This window comes from Thermobia domestica, chromosome 16, assembly GCF_964235325.1.
Source record: "Thermobia domestica chromosome 16, izTheDome1.hap1.1, whole genome shotgun sequence".
NCBI lineage: Eukaryota > Metazoa > Arthropoda > Insecta > Zygentoma > Lepismatidae > Thermobia > Thermobia domestica.
This window is the reverse complement of record NC_137469.1, coordinates 130,103,103-130,118,452: the sequence shown is the minus strand read 5'-3', so window position 1 is coordinate 130,118,452 and position 15,350 is coordinate 130,103,103. Positions and strand designations below refer to the sequence as shown.

The 15,350-nt window shown below is 37.2% G+C and overlaps 1 protein-coding gene across 1 annotated transcript in view; it reads left to right on the top strand.

Moving 5' to 3' along the window:
• Positions 1 to 15,350, top strand: part of LOC145673414 (putative phosphatidate phosphatase) — a 59,847-nt gene that overhangs the window by 37,660 nt on the left and 6,837 nt on the right. The window contains exon 2 of the mRNA XM_081743100.1: positions 12,389 to 12,540. Coding sequence (XP_081599226.1) covers positions 12,389 to 12,540 — 152 coding nt within the window. The remainder of the gene's footprint in view (positions 1 to 12,388; positions 12,541 to 15,350) is intronic.

Below are 15,350 nucleotides of genomic sequence, written 5' to 3'. Positions count from 1 at the left end.
TTCCTCCCCATATGCGTGAAATTGACCTACAATTCAACTTTGACACCGATAACAACATCAAGACCCTCGGAGTACAGTGGTCACCTGTTAGCGACGAGTTTGGGTTCAACGTAGTGCCTCCCTCTCCCCCAGCAGTGTGGACAAAACGAAAAGTGTTGTCAGATTGCCAAGATTTTCGATCCCCTTGGCCTTCTCTCCCCAGTAACCATCAGGGCCAAGATGATGTTACAATCATTGTGGAAGGAAAGCCTCGGTTGGGACGACCCCCTCCCCTTTGAAACAAGTGCAGCCTGGCAAGAGTACTGCGATGAGTTGTTTGTGCTCCGTGAAGTGAAGGTCGAACGATGCATTGTGCCCTCTGACGCCGTCAGCTGTCAATTAATAGGCTTCTCTGATGCTAGTGAGCGGGCCTATTCTGCAGTCGCCTATTTACGAGCAGAACGTCTTAACGGTCATGTCGACGTGAGACTCATCGCTGCAAAAACCAAAGTTGCTCCCATCAAAACAGTTTCCCTACCCCGATTGGAACTGTGCGCCGCATTGTTGCTGGCCAAATTGTTAAAAACAGTTGCAAGTGCCATCAGTGTAAACGTTCAGGATACAAGGGCTTTCACTGACTCCACTGTTGTGTTGGCCTGGTTAGCCCAGTCACCTGACAAGTGGAAAACTCGTTTCAAATCGGGTAGCGAAAATACAAGGAATTTTGCCTTCGTCACAATGGTCACATACCAAGAGTGAAGATAATGCAGCTGATTGTGCGTCAAGGGGGTTAAAGCCCAGCGAGCTCTTAGAACATCCCCTGTGGTGGAGCGGTCCAGAGTGGTTGCGCGAAGCAATGTTGCCAGAGCCTCCATATCCTCTCGCTGACTTTACTACAGAAGTGGAAGAAAAGAAAAAATGTATCACCGTTATGTGTGTGCAGTCTGAAAATGACATTGTGAACCGTTTCTCCTTCCTAGTGAGATTGAAGCGTGTAGTGGGTTTGTGTCGCAGGTTTGTTTACAACTGCAGGAATCCGGTGCAGAAACGCCAGGGGGCACTTACATCGAAAGAAATGGAAGAGAGCCTTTTGTGTTTGGTAAAGGAGGTGCAGAAAAGAGAATTTCACACCGAAATCCAGTGCTTAGTGGATGAAGAGCCCATTCCCAATAAGAATAATATTTTATGCTTGTCTCCCTTCATTGACGAAAATGGCATCTTGCGTGTGGGGGGGAGATTACAAAACGCCGACATTTCTGTGGATAGAAGGCATCCCGTGCTGTTGCCCAATAAGCATAAATTAACGGAACTTCTGATCAATCACGAGCATTTAAACACTTTCCACGGTGGCCCTCAATTAGTGTTATCTACGCTACGGCAACATTTCTGGATTGTGGGTGCAAGAAATCTAGTGAGGAAGATAATCCGGAAGTGTGTAAAATGTTGTCGGTTTGAAGGAAGAACAGAGACGCAACTAATGGGTTCCCTGCCCCCCTCTCGCGTAAACTCAAGCCGATGCTTTTCCCACACAGGTGTGGATTATGCAGGGCCGGTGCTACTCAAAGCCAGCCGGGGGCGCAGCCGTTTGAGGTTTAAGGCATACATCTGTCTTTTTGTGTGTTTTTCCACTAAGGCTATACACCTAGAATTAGTAGCGGATGCAAGCACTACTTCCTTTCTCGCTGCTCTAAGGCGTTTTGTGGCTCGTCGGGGCGTACCTAGTGACATCTACAGCGATTGTGGGCGTAACTTTGTAGGAGCTAGCAAAGAGCTAAAGGAATTGTTAAGAGTGAGTGTTCACACGGCCAAAAATGAAGAAACTGCTGCCTACCTCAGCAAACAAGGAATATCTTGGCATTTTAACCCCCCGTCCGCACCTCATTTTGGTGGGATTTGGGAAGCAAATATACGTAGAGTAAAGCATCATTTCAAGCGCATCGTGGGAGAGGTGGCGTTGAGCTTTGAGGAAATGTATACCATGCTAGTTCAAATTGAAGCAATTCTGAACTCCCGCCCCCTCACTCCTCTCTCGGATGACCCCAACGATCTGGCCGCTCTTACACCTGCTCATTTCCTTGTGGGAGAATCATTACTTTCTATCCCGGATAAGGATTTCACTTCATCCCAGCTCTCTCATCTGAAAAAGTGGCAATTGGTGCAGCAGTTGTCGCAGCATTTTTGGCGCCGTTGGTCCCAAGAATATTTGTGCAGTCTCCAGTCAAGAACGAAGTGGCGGAAAAACCGAGACAATATCAAGATTGGTGACATGGTTATTTTGAAGGAATCCCATCTGCCTCCCCAGCAATGGAGATTAGGGCGTGTTCAGTGCATATTTCCAGGAAATGATGGCTTAGTGCGAGCAGTTACTGTAAAGACTGCCTTCGGGGAGTTGAAGCGCCCCATTGCGAAGCTGGTTCAATTGCCTTTCAATACTTCAAAGTAAAGTGAAGTCATGCAAAACGCTACAACCTCGCTCATCAAGCAGGTCTTATCATTGCATATGAATATTTGTCTTGTGTTTGTTTTTTTTTTAATTATTACGCATTATTATTATTATGTTGTAGTGTATTTCCGGTGTGACACTCGATCATTCGTTGTGTGCGTGTGTTATTTGAAACTAGAGCGTTTCAAGGTGGGGGCTATGTTCGGGCCATTCTGCCCTCTTTTTGTTTCATAAAATTAAGAAGAAAAAGAAGACTTATGTTTTTTCAGTGTTTGAGCCTATTGTGAGCATTTCCAAAACTTGGAACAAAATATATGTTTTATGTAGTGTCAGTTTTGCTGTAGAGATGTCTCTGCAGGTCAATATGATTTCTATTTGTAGTATCTTACTCTGGCGGTCTTTTGTCTTTCTTTTCAAAAATACCGTTAGGCCGCCTCCCGCATCTTTTGTCAGTGTTGTGTTGTGCTTTCCTGCAAAAGCCTCGTGTGTGGGATCTTCAGTGTTTGTGTGTTGTATTTGCTTATTCTAATACTTATTAATACCAACAACTATACAAATTTATACAGTCCAAAATTCCAGATGCAAAATAAATTGTTATTGTTTTCAGTAACTCATTATCTCTTTAATTAAATGCGCAAGACAATAAACTATTGTTTGGTCGGCGTATACACTCTAGTCATCGTTCTAATTGTCAGAAAGCCATGAATCATATATGGTTGGAAAGCTTGAAAGACAGAAAATCTAAGTAAATAACATATATGCCCATCGTGTTAAATTTCTAGAAGAAGAGGAAGAAGAAAACAACTTTTTTTATTAAAAAAAGATATATTTTCAGAAATCAGAATCTTAAAAAACGTAAATTCGTACGAGGTAACACTCAGTGGCGTAACTAAAGGCTTGGAGGCCCCACCGCAGACAGCGAGGAATGGGGCCCCGTCTCTACATCCCACTTCACGATTTGGGGCCCTCTGATGGCTTGGGTCCCCTGCAATGCGGGGTCTGTGGGACAGTTATTTACGCCCCTGGTAACACTTATACTAATCAAGCCCAATTTGTGGAAGAAGCGCAAAACCCAAAATTTCGGGACAAAACGTGATTTTCGCATAAATTCTTTAAAACTTGCAACACTGACAATTATCGTATGTTAACAAAACTCAGCCACCGTTTTCACTATCATTATTATTAATTTACTTTTAAAATGGCATACGTTTTTCCCAATGGAGTAAGATTTTATGATACATAGTTTTACATCACTTAAACATAGCACAAAAAATATTTATTGACAGCATTAGAAAGTAGCAGAAATTGGTAGTCTCCTTTCTATAGGATAATCGTAATTCACACACTTAAAATCACTCTCAACTACAATAGTCATTTGAGTGTATTTTTTTAAATGTCTTGTTTATAACTAGACATAAATCCAGCTTCTGTAGGATGTAACATGGATAATTCTCAAGTGGTTGAAGACAGCAACTTTCCCGAATTGGAATGGATTTATGCAGCTGGTGACAAGCAACAACCATAAGTACCAAACATATCAAGTAGTGATTCAACCTTTCATCAATCTTCAGCCAATAAGCATGGATGCTGTATACTCGGCGCTTATGTTTGCCAGTAAAGAATGTGCAGGAAATAAGCAAAAAAGCGTGCTTAGTCACGTTGGATCAACCTTTGTACTCTAAAGCATGTGAAATTGTAGCAGCATGTAGAAATTCTGGTGAATTACCGTCAGTGGTTGTTAGACTTGGGGGTTATCCACACTATAATGTCATTTATGGAAACAGTTGCATATATAATGAAAGGTAGTGACATTGAAGAACTTTGGTCTTGTGTGTATGCTAGTAACTCCATGCCACAGATGAAGTCAGGCCTTTCTTATTGCTCATGGTTTTCAAGCTCATTTTTTTTTTTTTTTTTTTAACACAGTGAGCAATTGCAATATATACTGTATATGTAATGAATCAGACGCCACTGAGGAGTTCGTGCGTCAATTACGAGATGTTTGTATTCCTCTGATGACTGAAGAAGATATCGATACTAATGTAGTTGTTCAACATTCAAACATACTCAATCAAGATTACAAATGACCTGAAGTTATTCATTGACGCTGCTGCAGAAACAAGCCGTATCTCTAAGTTATTCGCTCTGTACTTTCAGCCTGTAGAAATTATGCGTCTTTTAATTCGAAAGAACTGGAGACTTGAATCTTCATCTTCACTGCATATGAGAAATCTTACCATACTTCTATGCAGCTGGGCATCTTTTGTACGCCAAATAGGCACATCTGTACTTACAAGAAATGTTGCGGTTAGAGGATGAAATTGATCTTCATGTGTTCCAGCTATTTACAGGAGACGGTTACTTCACTATTCGTAGAAAAGATATATTTTGGAGTGGTACATGGTCTGATATGACGATGGAGCAGGTTTTAGCGAGAGCAATGAAGAGCAGTGGCGGACTGACTCATGGAAGAGGCATGACTGAAAAGATAATATCTAGGTGTGTGTCAAGTGTGCCAGCAGCGTGCCACTTACGAGAATGTCTTGAAAAATTATTAAACAAAGATAGGCATGAACTTCACACTGGTCGGCATGTGGACCTGTACCAAAGCAATCAATCGCGTGATATATTACATCTAAAGAAATGCTTGCTTTGGTTTTTCCAACATTCTCCATTCCCTTCATATCCGAAGCTCGCGTCCCTAAGCTCTGGCATGGTAGGTAATGAAATGGTCAACTGATAAATCTAAGGAAAACGGATTGGCTGCTATGGAAGGAATGTTTGGACAGACTTTTGGAAATGTGAAACTTAAAAAGATAAAGTCATCCCACTATCCGTAATGCACAATGTAGTGCGTATCCGTGATGAGCTACTGGCTGTAAACACCATATTTTAACTGAATCATATGAGTAGAAATCCGAAAAAGAACTCCAACAGTGTTTTGCTTACGATCTTGCACCCTATTCACTTTCTCTCTTCACAGAAATGTCCATGAGAAAAACGGAAAAGTCCGCTTTGTACGACATGTTTGAATATCGGACAAATTTTAAAACTCAAATTGAAAAAAACTGTGTACGTTATAGATGGAGGCTTGCTTCTACATCATGTTGTTTGGCCACAACATGGAACATACCTTGACGTGCACAACTCTTACGTGTCCTATGTACTCACAAACTCAGGAACGAAAGCAACAATTATTTTTTCTATGGGTATTGCACTCAAAACTGTACAAAAGCAGCTGAGCGGGAGCAACGTGAGTTAAAGGTTCAATCAGCTTTGGTGTTATTCACAAATAAAACCGCATTAACAAAAAAAGATAAATTCTTAGGTAATTCCAAAAATAAGGATTGTTTCGCCCGTGAGTTGATGGTTCATCTGACACAAGCTGGAATTCAAACCCAGCAAGCAAGAAGTAATGCTGACGCACTTATAGCTAAAACTGCAGGAGCCAAGTCTTTAAATCCTTGTAGACACGTCGTAGTAATTGGTGAGGATGTTGACATTTTAATCATTTTATTTGAACAGGTAATAATCAGTACGACATCACATTTCGAAAGCTTGGACGTGGACAAGACGTGAGTAAAGAATTTAGTACTAAGAAGTTGTAAGATACACAGAAAAATATACTAACTGTTTTGCTCAGTTACCATGTTTTAACTGGATGCGACACATCATGAGGTTTGTATCGACAGGGAAAGAAAAAGCCATTGCGATTACTTCAAAAACGGGAAGATTTATGCCGATCACTTGATATTTTGAACCATGATAATGCTAGTGTACAATCTATAAAGCTGGCACATCATTTCTACTACTACGAATCTCCAGCAATAGTAACCTTACTGGATGAATTCCAGTATCATTCATACATCCTTGCAGTAAGTCGCTCCCCATACAGAACGAAATACAATTGGCAAAATTGCCACCCACCAGTGATGCTACGAAACACCATATCATCAGGTTCAATTGTACCATGAAAATGATTTGCGAGCGACTGAATATGGATGGACAATATTAGGAGGTATTTTCGTACCAGCAAGAATGACCAAGAACCCGCTCCGTGTAATATCATGTAACTGTAAAAAGGGCTGTGAAAGTATGTACGGTTCTCGGAAAGCAGGAGTTGTGTGCTCTAATTTATGTCAGTGTCGAGGAATTGGATCTATGAATGCAAAACCAAATGATGAAGACCATAGACATGAACGAGATAATGATAACCTCATTGATTTCTAATAAAATAAGTCCGAATGAACTAATTACAAAAATGTTCTTAAAGTGCATACTAACGTCTAATGTAAATACTAAGTTGATTTGAAGAATACTAGGAGGAAAACTGCATTCTAGTTATAAACAAGAAATTTTTAGGAAATAACATTCAAATGACTATTGTAGTTGAGAGTGATTTTAAGTGTGAATTACGATTTTCCTATGAATAGGAGACTACCAATTTCTGCTAATTTCTAATGCTGTCAATAAATAATTGTTGTCCTATATTTAATTGATGTAAAACTATGTGTCATAAAAGCTTACTCCATTGGGAAAAACGTGCGCGATTTTAGAAGTAAATTAATAATGATGATAGTGAAAACGGTGGCTGAGTTTTGTTAACATACGATAATTGTTAGTGTTGTAAGTTGTAAAGAATTTGTGCGAAAATTACGTTTTGTCCCGAAATTTTGGGTTTTGCGCTTCTTCCACAATTGGGCTTGATTAGTATGTTACCTCGTTCGAATTTACGTTTCTTAAGATTTCCAATGATATATAACTCTTAGTCCTATGTGATAAAAGAAGGTGACTAGAACCGTGAAAGTTTACGTCACCTTATGCACTTTCGCACAAAGAGGTCAGAGAGTAACATTAGTTATATTTTTTCTCGGCTTGTACTGCACCGATTTGTGTCATTGTTGGCTATGATTGAGATAAATATCAAGGACATCTGTTGGTGTTGTTTCATTAGTGTGCAATAACTGTCAGTGTGGCAAACCTCTCATGATTTCTGAAAATATATCTTTTTAAAATAAAAAAGCTGTTTTCTTCTTCCTCTTCTTCTAGAAATTTAGCACGATGGGCATATATGTTATTTACTTAGATTTTCTGTCTTTCACGCTTTCCAACCATATAGGATTCATGGCTTTGTGATAATTAGAACGGTGGCTAGAGTAATAAGCATAAAGGGTGACGATTTCCATAAATTCCTTGTCGTCGTGTACAGATGGCGGACATTTTTCAAAATTACGGGAAAAGCTACAGTGGGATTTTAGGGGACTTTTAGTATGTTATTCCTGACACATCCCCCTACTTCCATACCAATTTTCAGCTTGTTACTAATTTGTTCCTTTCTTGGCAGAAAAATGGGCTATCTTTACTGGACTAACATTGATAATCTCCATTTCCCAAGAAGATGCATATCTATGATAGTTTTGAACATACATAGTTTTTGTTATTTTACAGTTATTAGGTAACAATTTGCTTAAAATGTATAAATCTAAAACACATTAAATTATGAAGAAAGAACATTCATCATTCATTTACTTTTTCGTAAGTGTATTAGAATATATTTAATTTCCTTATATAATAATAGGCTTCGGGAAGTCCGCTGGTTTCCCACTACTGCTCTAAATAAACCTTTCTGTTTTCATTATCATGCAAACTAAGTTTTCGTCTTCAAAATTATATTGTTAATGACAATATCAGTTCCTTTACTTTCGAGTCAAATATTAAAAGTTTGACTTATGAAGAATCGTAAAAGAAAAAAAATCATTTTGAATGAATTCAAACTATGATCGTTCGGGTTCGTACTCGGCTGTCTTAACTATTAGACCACCCACGACTACTTCGCTCTGAATACGTTGTTATTGATTGTGTGTCCTCACTTGGAACCTTCTATGATATTTTTCTGTTTCGTAGATTCTTTCCTATTACTCTTATATTGTCATCACTCATCTACACTATACATTATTTGTATTTACAACTTCTGTTCTTTTACACAATGACTTCCACTTCACAAAACTATAGCTTTGTCTAATTTAATTCTCATATTCTCCACATTAGTCGGTGTAGGGATATCAGACTCGCAAATATGTATACATTTACTTGTTTGACAGACAGTAGACATTCAATAGGTTATTTATTCTGTGTAGAAATTTCTGTGACTTATTTCATTCTCAGATCGAGTTTGGGGCCGTGACAAGGCGTATCCCTACATGGATATAAATAGCTGTGGTAAAATAATAACCTCAGTATCATGGAAATCTCAAAAGATTTTGTAAGTAAGTACAGTGAATCGTCCATAATGTGGACGAACTTTTTTCTCCTGGCAAAAATATTTGTACCGTACTATTACGGGAGAGAACCCATCCTTTTACGGACACTTTGATACGGACAGTGTTCTTTTACAACCAACGCTTTAGTAACCTCTTTGTAAAGACAAGATTATTCTTAGCTAATCGTATTTAGCACAGAAAATACTTTCTGCAATTTGAAAATGTTTCTTCATTTGATCAAGCAGTTCAACCAAACTTCGATCCAGAAACTAGGATTACATGGCAGACAACTATTACAGACCTTCCTTCAAGAAATCTATAAACTGTCATAGTTGACTGGTTGGTTCTATCTCCATCTTCCGTACCTAATAATAATATTGCATGTTGTTATTGAGTTACTTTTGCTTTTAACAGGGTTGTGAAAACCCAATTAAAAAAAAAAAAAAAAAAAAAACAGCCCAGTGGGCTTTATTCGGTAATATTGGGTTTTATTAAATTTTGTACGTATATTTAAAGCCATATTCCTACTTAATATACCTTTTAAGCATATATGTTCTACTGTACACACGAAACTATGGAATTCCCTTGTGAGTCTGCGGTAGTTCACGTCTAGCGCGGGTTCCTAGTTCGATCTCAGCTTCTACTAAGTGTGTTTTGTGGTAGACAAATATCGTGTGCATAGGTTTCTCGGGCTGGTTTCGTCATACCACTATTTTATCCATATAATTACAGTCTCCCTTAGCCGTGGTACATAATCATGAGACATTGAACTAAACTTAGAAATAACAAATAATAATAATAATAATAATAATAATAATAATAATAATAATAATAATAATAATAATAATAATAATGCACAAGGAATCCATGAAGTCCCATACGCGTTTCGTGAGACACACTTTGCACCATTGACACTCGCTTATATTTTGATTTCTAGTAAGAAGGAAGTACACAATTTTCTAGAGTAACAAAGAGGTCAATAGTTTTACGTAATACAGAAAGGAATAAAATCCCCTCTTACACTTATGGTTCAAATCACTGAGCCAGCCGTCCTGAATTTCAATTAAACACGCGGGGCAAATACTGGGATAGTACCTCAAGTTCAGGAGCCAGAGATAAAAAATGACTATTGAATGAATGTGGTTTTTCTAGATTTTTTTTAAAGAACTGAAATGTTGGAAATGATTTTTTTTTTCTCATTTTCAGTTGTCAGTTTGGTTTCTTACGATATATTTTACGATTAAAGGAGTTTTGTAGCATACAATAATTGTACTGTTTCACATACTCCATCAGATACGCAAGAAGAATTAGGGAGTTCCACGATCTGATTGCCGTTAGTGTTGAGAAGATAGAGGTATATCTTTAGTAATTTCCTTTTTCAAGTGAAGCGTTCTCGATTTCTGATTAACTGACACAGGGACAAAGATATTTTATATCTTTATATTAATACCCAAATATATAACAAAAACAAAGGAAATATGGCTGCACTATTTTTGATTCCATACTAGCTGAAGTGCCCGTTCTTTGTACGGAGAAAATTAGGCTCAAGGAAAATGTTTGAACCTCGTCTGCCCCTTAGGATACGCATATCAATGAAAGTGTAGTAAGATATTCTATTTCTGGCATGAATTTTTAACCCCTTTTCCCCTTAGGAAAGTTACCTTCCCCTTCCCTTACGCCCTTTAAGGAAAGTTACATAATAATATCCCAGCTTGAGGTAGGTACTAAATATCTTTTAAAACTCATTTCAAACTGTTCAAGCATTTCCGGTGACGCGATCACAAACAATAGACAACATCGCTTTCAATGTTAACAAAGGAATCATCGAAAATCACCCCCTCCCCTTAAAACAGAAATTTTCAGAAACACTACAACACACCAGCTTATTTTTAATTAAAAGTTTACCTAACTTGACGAGCTCATGACACCTTCTTCTTCTTCTTCTTCTTCTTCTTCTTTTTTTTTTTTTTTACATGAATTTTGAATTTCATCTACTCCTTCTTCTAGGATGCGCCCTTGAATCAAAGTAATATAAAAATCCTAGCTCTGAGTAGGAACTAACTACTTTATGTTCAAAAATTTATTTCAAACTTCTTAACCATTTCTCGTGTGATGCGATCAGAAACAATAGGTAAAATCGCTTTCAAATTATAGAAAATGCTTTCCTTTCCCACTTAAAATGGAAACTCTCAAAAGTACTGGAACACGGGTCCACTTACTTTTAGTGGTAAGTTTACATAAAAAATGTCATCTTCCTAACTTGACAGAATCGAGATATACTAAGATTTTCGCGTAGATTTTGACCATCCCCTCTCCTCATTTTAATCAAAGTAACCTGATTAAACATCTAGTTGGAAGTACGTGATAGCTGCATCCAAAAATTCATTCCAAAACGTTTAACCGGTTTCCTGTGTTGCACGGACAAACAAAATTCTTTTCATTTTTATATAATAGATTACAGTTGAACAGTATTACAGCGAATTTGATCGAGCGCAAATAAAATTCGTTTCGAATGATTCCCAAACCTTTTTTGTTTTCAATGGTGTTCTGTTCTGTTCTGGTTGTAAATACATATATTAAGCCAATTTTGAATCTAGGCTTACACTAAGAAGTACGATTAAAAGAAAGTAATTATAATCATATTACGAGTAATATTTCAATCCAAGTTTTGTGGTGGGCTTTTTTGAGTTTTATTGTGGGTTTTACCCAATAAAACCCACTGGGGAATTTTGGGCTGGGGAAAATTCCAACAACCCTGGTTTTAAATGAAACCAGTAAGTAAGTTAAGGCCAGTCTAAAGTCATAAAATATAGTGCTGTCAGAAAGAAGTACAATTTTTCACTCGTAGTGGGGATAGTTTTCAGTTTCACGAAACTACGAAAGTAGATGACAGTCTTGTACCCAAGTTATTAAGACATTATTTGTACTTGAAACTAAAATTAGCACAAAAGCATTATATTTTGCATTACACATCCATACAAATACATCCCAAGTGATACTTTTGTTTCCTTACAGAGGAGGATTTCCCTATAATTCCCAGTACTTCGAACACTGAGAACAGTAGCTATATTCTAAGAATAGCTCACATTTACGTTTGTAACTAATGCGTTTACTGTATCATGCATACGCTGCCACACGAGCTGTGAGTAATCTAAATTTATGCAACATTTCTTTAACGAACACAGTGGCGGATCTAGAAGGGAAGAACTGCGGGGGAGGGGGGGCAGCAAGAACCCAAACTATGATAGGTATAGTATAAACGTACTACAAACTTACAAAAATATATAAGTAATAGCTTAGATTATTTTTGTCACTCAAAAATTGGGGGACCTAGGTCCCCCCGGCCCCGGGCTAGATCCGCCACTGAATGGACACTTCTCATTTAAGGACAAATAGATTTATTATGGTAAAATATCTTAATTAGAACACTACATCTCTTATTCTGCCGCAACGATGCAAGAATATTATCATGCATCGATCAGCATTGATGGTCGCACCTCTGTCCTGTATTTCCATAAACATAGATATACTGTTTCGGAAGAATTGCGTCATTTGAACAGATATCACCAAATTTCTTTTATGTCTCTTGTAAATTAATTGTTTACACTCAGGTACTAGATCTATGTAAAGGGATTGCAATAATTCCGTAGCTGTATATACATTTATGTTACATATTAATTATATGTTTTTTTTTTTCTCTTTTCAGTGGGATTTCCTATTTTATTTTTTTACTTATTTGGTGAACCATATAAAAGAGGCTTTTACTGTGATGATGAATCAATTCGATATCCCTACAAGGATTCTACAATTACGAATACAGTTCTGTATATAGTTGGACTTTTCCTACCTATAGTTACTGTAAGTAATTCAGTTTACTTTTATTTTCTTTTAGATTGTGATTAGTGAGATTCGTAATACTTGGATAAAGTGGTTTTATTTAAATGATCTGTACACGGAGCTGTTTCAATCTGACCATTTTGTTGTCGGAAATATTCGTAAAATTTGATTACAAATAGCATTTGTGTTTATAGTTATGCTAGAAGTTGGCTTTCAGTCGCAAAATACTACCAAGAAATGCTTACTGTAAAGTAAAGATTATAAAAGATGTATGTTGTATCACAGTAGGTAAATATATATATATATATATATATATATATATATATATATATATATATATATATATATATATATATATATATACTTAAAATGCATGATCGCTCTGCGTCAGGGTGGAAAAAATTCATGATTTTTTTTAATAATTTTTGTTGATTTTTTGGATTTAAATCGATTTTTTTATTTAATCTTTCTCCTCGTATAATACAAGTCGCAAACTGAAGAAAAAACATTAGGGATTAGTAATAAATGCTAATTATGCCGTTTAAAGTGAAATTATTGGAGTTGAAGTAATCCCCAATCGTTAACCTATTTCAGTCCCAAAGAATGTTTCTTGAAAAAGTACAGCAACGTTTATCAATATAGCACTTTTTTTTTTTTCACAAGAGTTACCGATATTTGGCAGGGGCATATTTTAAAAAGTTGGAACTAGCTTGCGGCACGAAATATATATAAAATACTTAAATTTCGCCAAAAGTTATACAATCTAAAAAAAAAAAAAGTTTCGGAAAGAAGATCGGATCTCTCTAAATACGACCCTATTATCTGAGAACAAACAAACAGACGCGCACACAAAAGAATTTCCGTCTTAAATGTGGAATGATGATTTCTCCGATGGAATAGTTACGATTTACAAATCCTATGTTACGATATACAAATCCTATGTTACGGGAAGAAAACAGGATTGCTCCGTTACCCGTTCAAAACAGGATTTTCCCTAATCATTCTCTTCATGAAACTTCCTACTGTGCTGTACACAGTGGTGCTATTCAGCCAGTTCGCACCGGTTCGCTAGAACCGGTTGTTAAAATATTTCGAGTTCGCAGAACCGTTTGTTATACCCAGACGTAAACACACACACGCATGAACTAACCAAGAGTGAAAGAAAGAAGCCAAACAAATTAGTGAAAACACCTCTGTAGTTTTTCCGCTCGCTTGTATTGGGAAAGCAAACAACTTTGCATTGTTTCAATTCAATGGGCAGACAGAAATTTGAATGGACAGATAGAAACTTCAATATGAATTCCGGGATTTTGTTCGGGATATTGAGATCTGTGTGTAATGAATGTGATAAGTATCTAAGGAGTCACCAACATATTATGTAACACGGCAAAGGAGGAGAGGGGGTTGGACCTTCCGTTACGAAGTATGACACGAGGGAGGAGGGGTTACCCTCTTTGTTAGGTAACGTGTTTTTTCTGTGATCTTTATTTTTATTCTCAGGTTTATATACAATTATTAAAACAAATAATTTTATTCACTTATTTTCATTTTCATAAATAAATATTTATGTTTTGGAAAATTAAGAACATGCAGAAGGGATTTAAAGGTGCTACTAGACACCAGCATGACTGGTGACGAACCCTGCGGTGTTACAACACAATAAAGCCCTATTTTGTGGCTATCGGTGCAATGCATTTACGGTACATGCTTTTCTGGAGTTAGTTGTTAGAGATCGTTACTACCGCTTAAAAATGACCTCGCGTTTTCACTCGTATTGCTATTGCTGAGAATAGATTTAAAACTTTTGATTTGAATTATTACCCACTCTATTCTTCCAAGGGGTTTCGCATGTGAAACAGAAGAAACTCTTTTCGTGAAATAATATTTTCCGCGACAGAACGATCCAAGCAAAATATGACGTTCAAAACCGAATTTGTCGAATATTCATCTCATCCTAATTTTTTTATCTTTAGATTTGAATTTTCCAAGGGAAATGGAGCTTATTCGCATTTTGGCACTGATTTAGGACAAGAAGAATTTGAAAAGGTGGGGGGGGGGGTAAACTGAAGTCCAAAGAAGATGTCCGAAAGCTTGTTCACAAACGAGATGTCCCTGTTCCACGTGTGCAGCCACGTCGAATCTGTGATCTACAGGAAAGAGAACTTCTTTTTATCGTCGATTTTGGGAAACTTCAAATACAGGAAACATCCTGGATTCTAGAAAATAGCTAGATCGTGTTTCACCTGTATCTCCCTGCAACACTTCCTCCTTGCCAATCATCGGTGACAACAGGTTAGGTCGATCTCCTTGCGAAAACGGCAGTATGGGATTTCGAAGAATTAAGACTAGTTAATTAAACAACCCTATGGGGTTAAAATATTATTACGGTACTACCATTTTCTAATACTTTGATTTGTGGCGAAAAAAATACAAATATATTCAAAATACAAGTATTTTGTAATGAAAAGGTCTGCCTTTATTATATTTTTTATTGCGATAACCCCCCAAAAAAGCAAAATTGGTGAAAAACAAAAATGAAAATACGTTACGTAACAAAGGGGGAGGGGTTGAGCCTTGCATTACGAAGTGTCATAAGGGATAAAGAGGGGTACGTGTGCTACCTAACTGCAATATGTTTTTGAGTGACTCCAATGTCTTGATTAGTTCTCGAGATATATACCATCGAAGCAATGTGTACGGAATAGAACGCTCTTTTCATCGATATCTCGATCGATTGCTTGTCATGACCAACACTATCATTCCTAAAAATATGACACTTTCCTGGTGGGGCACCATATATATATATATATATATATAGAGAGAGAGAGAGA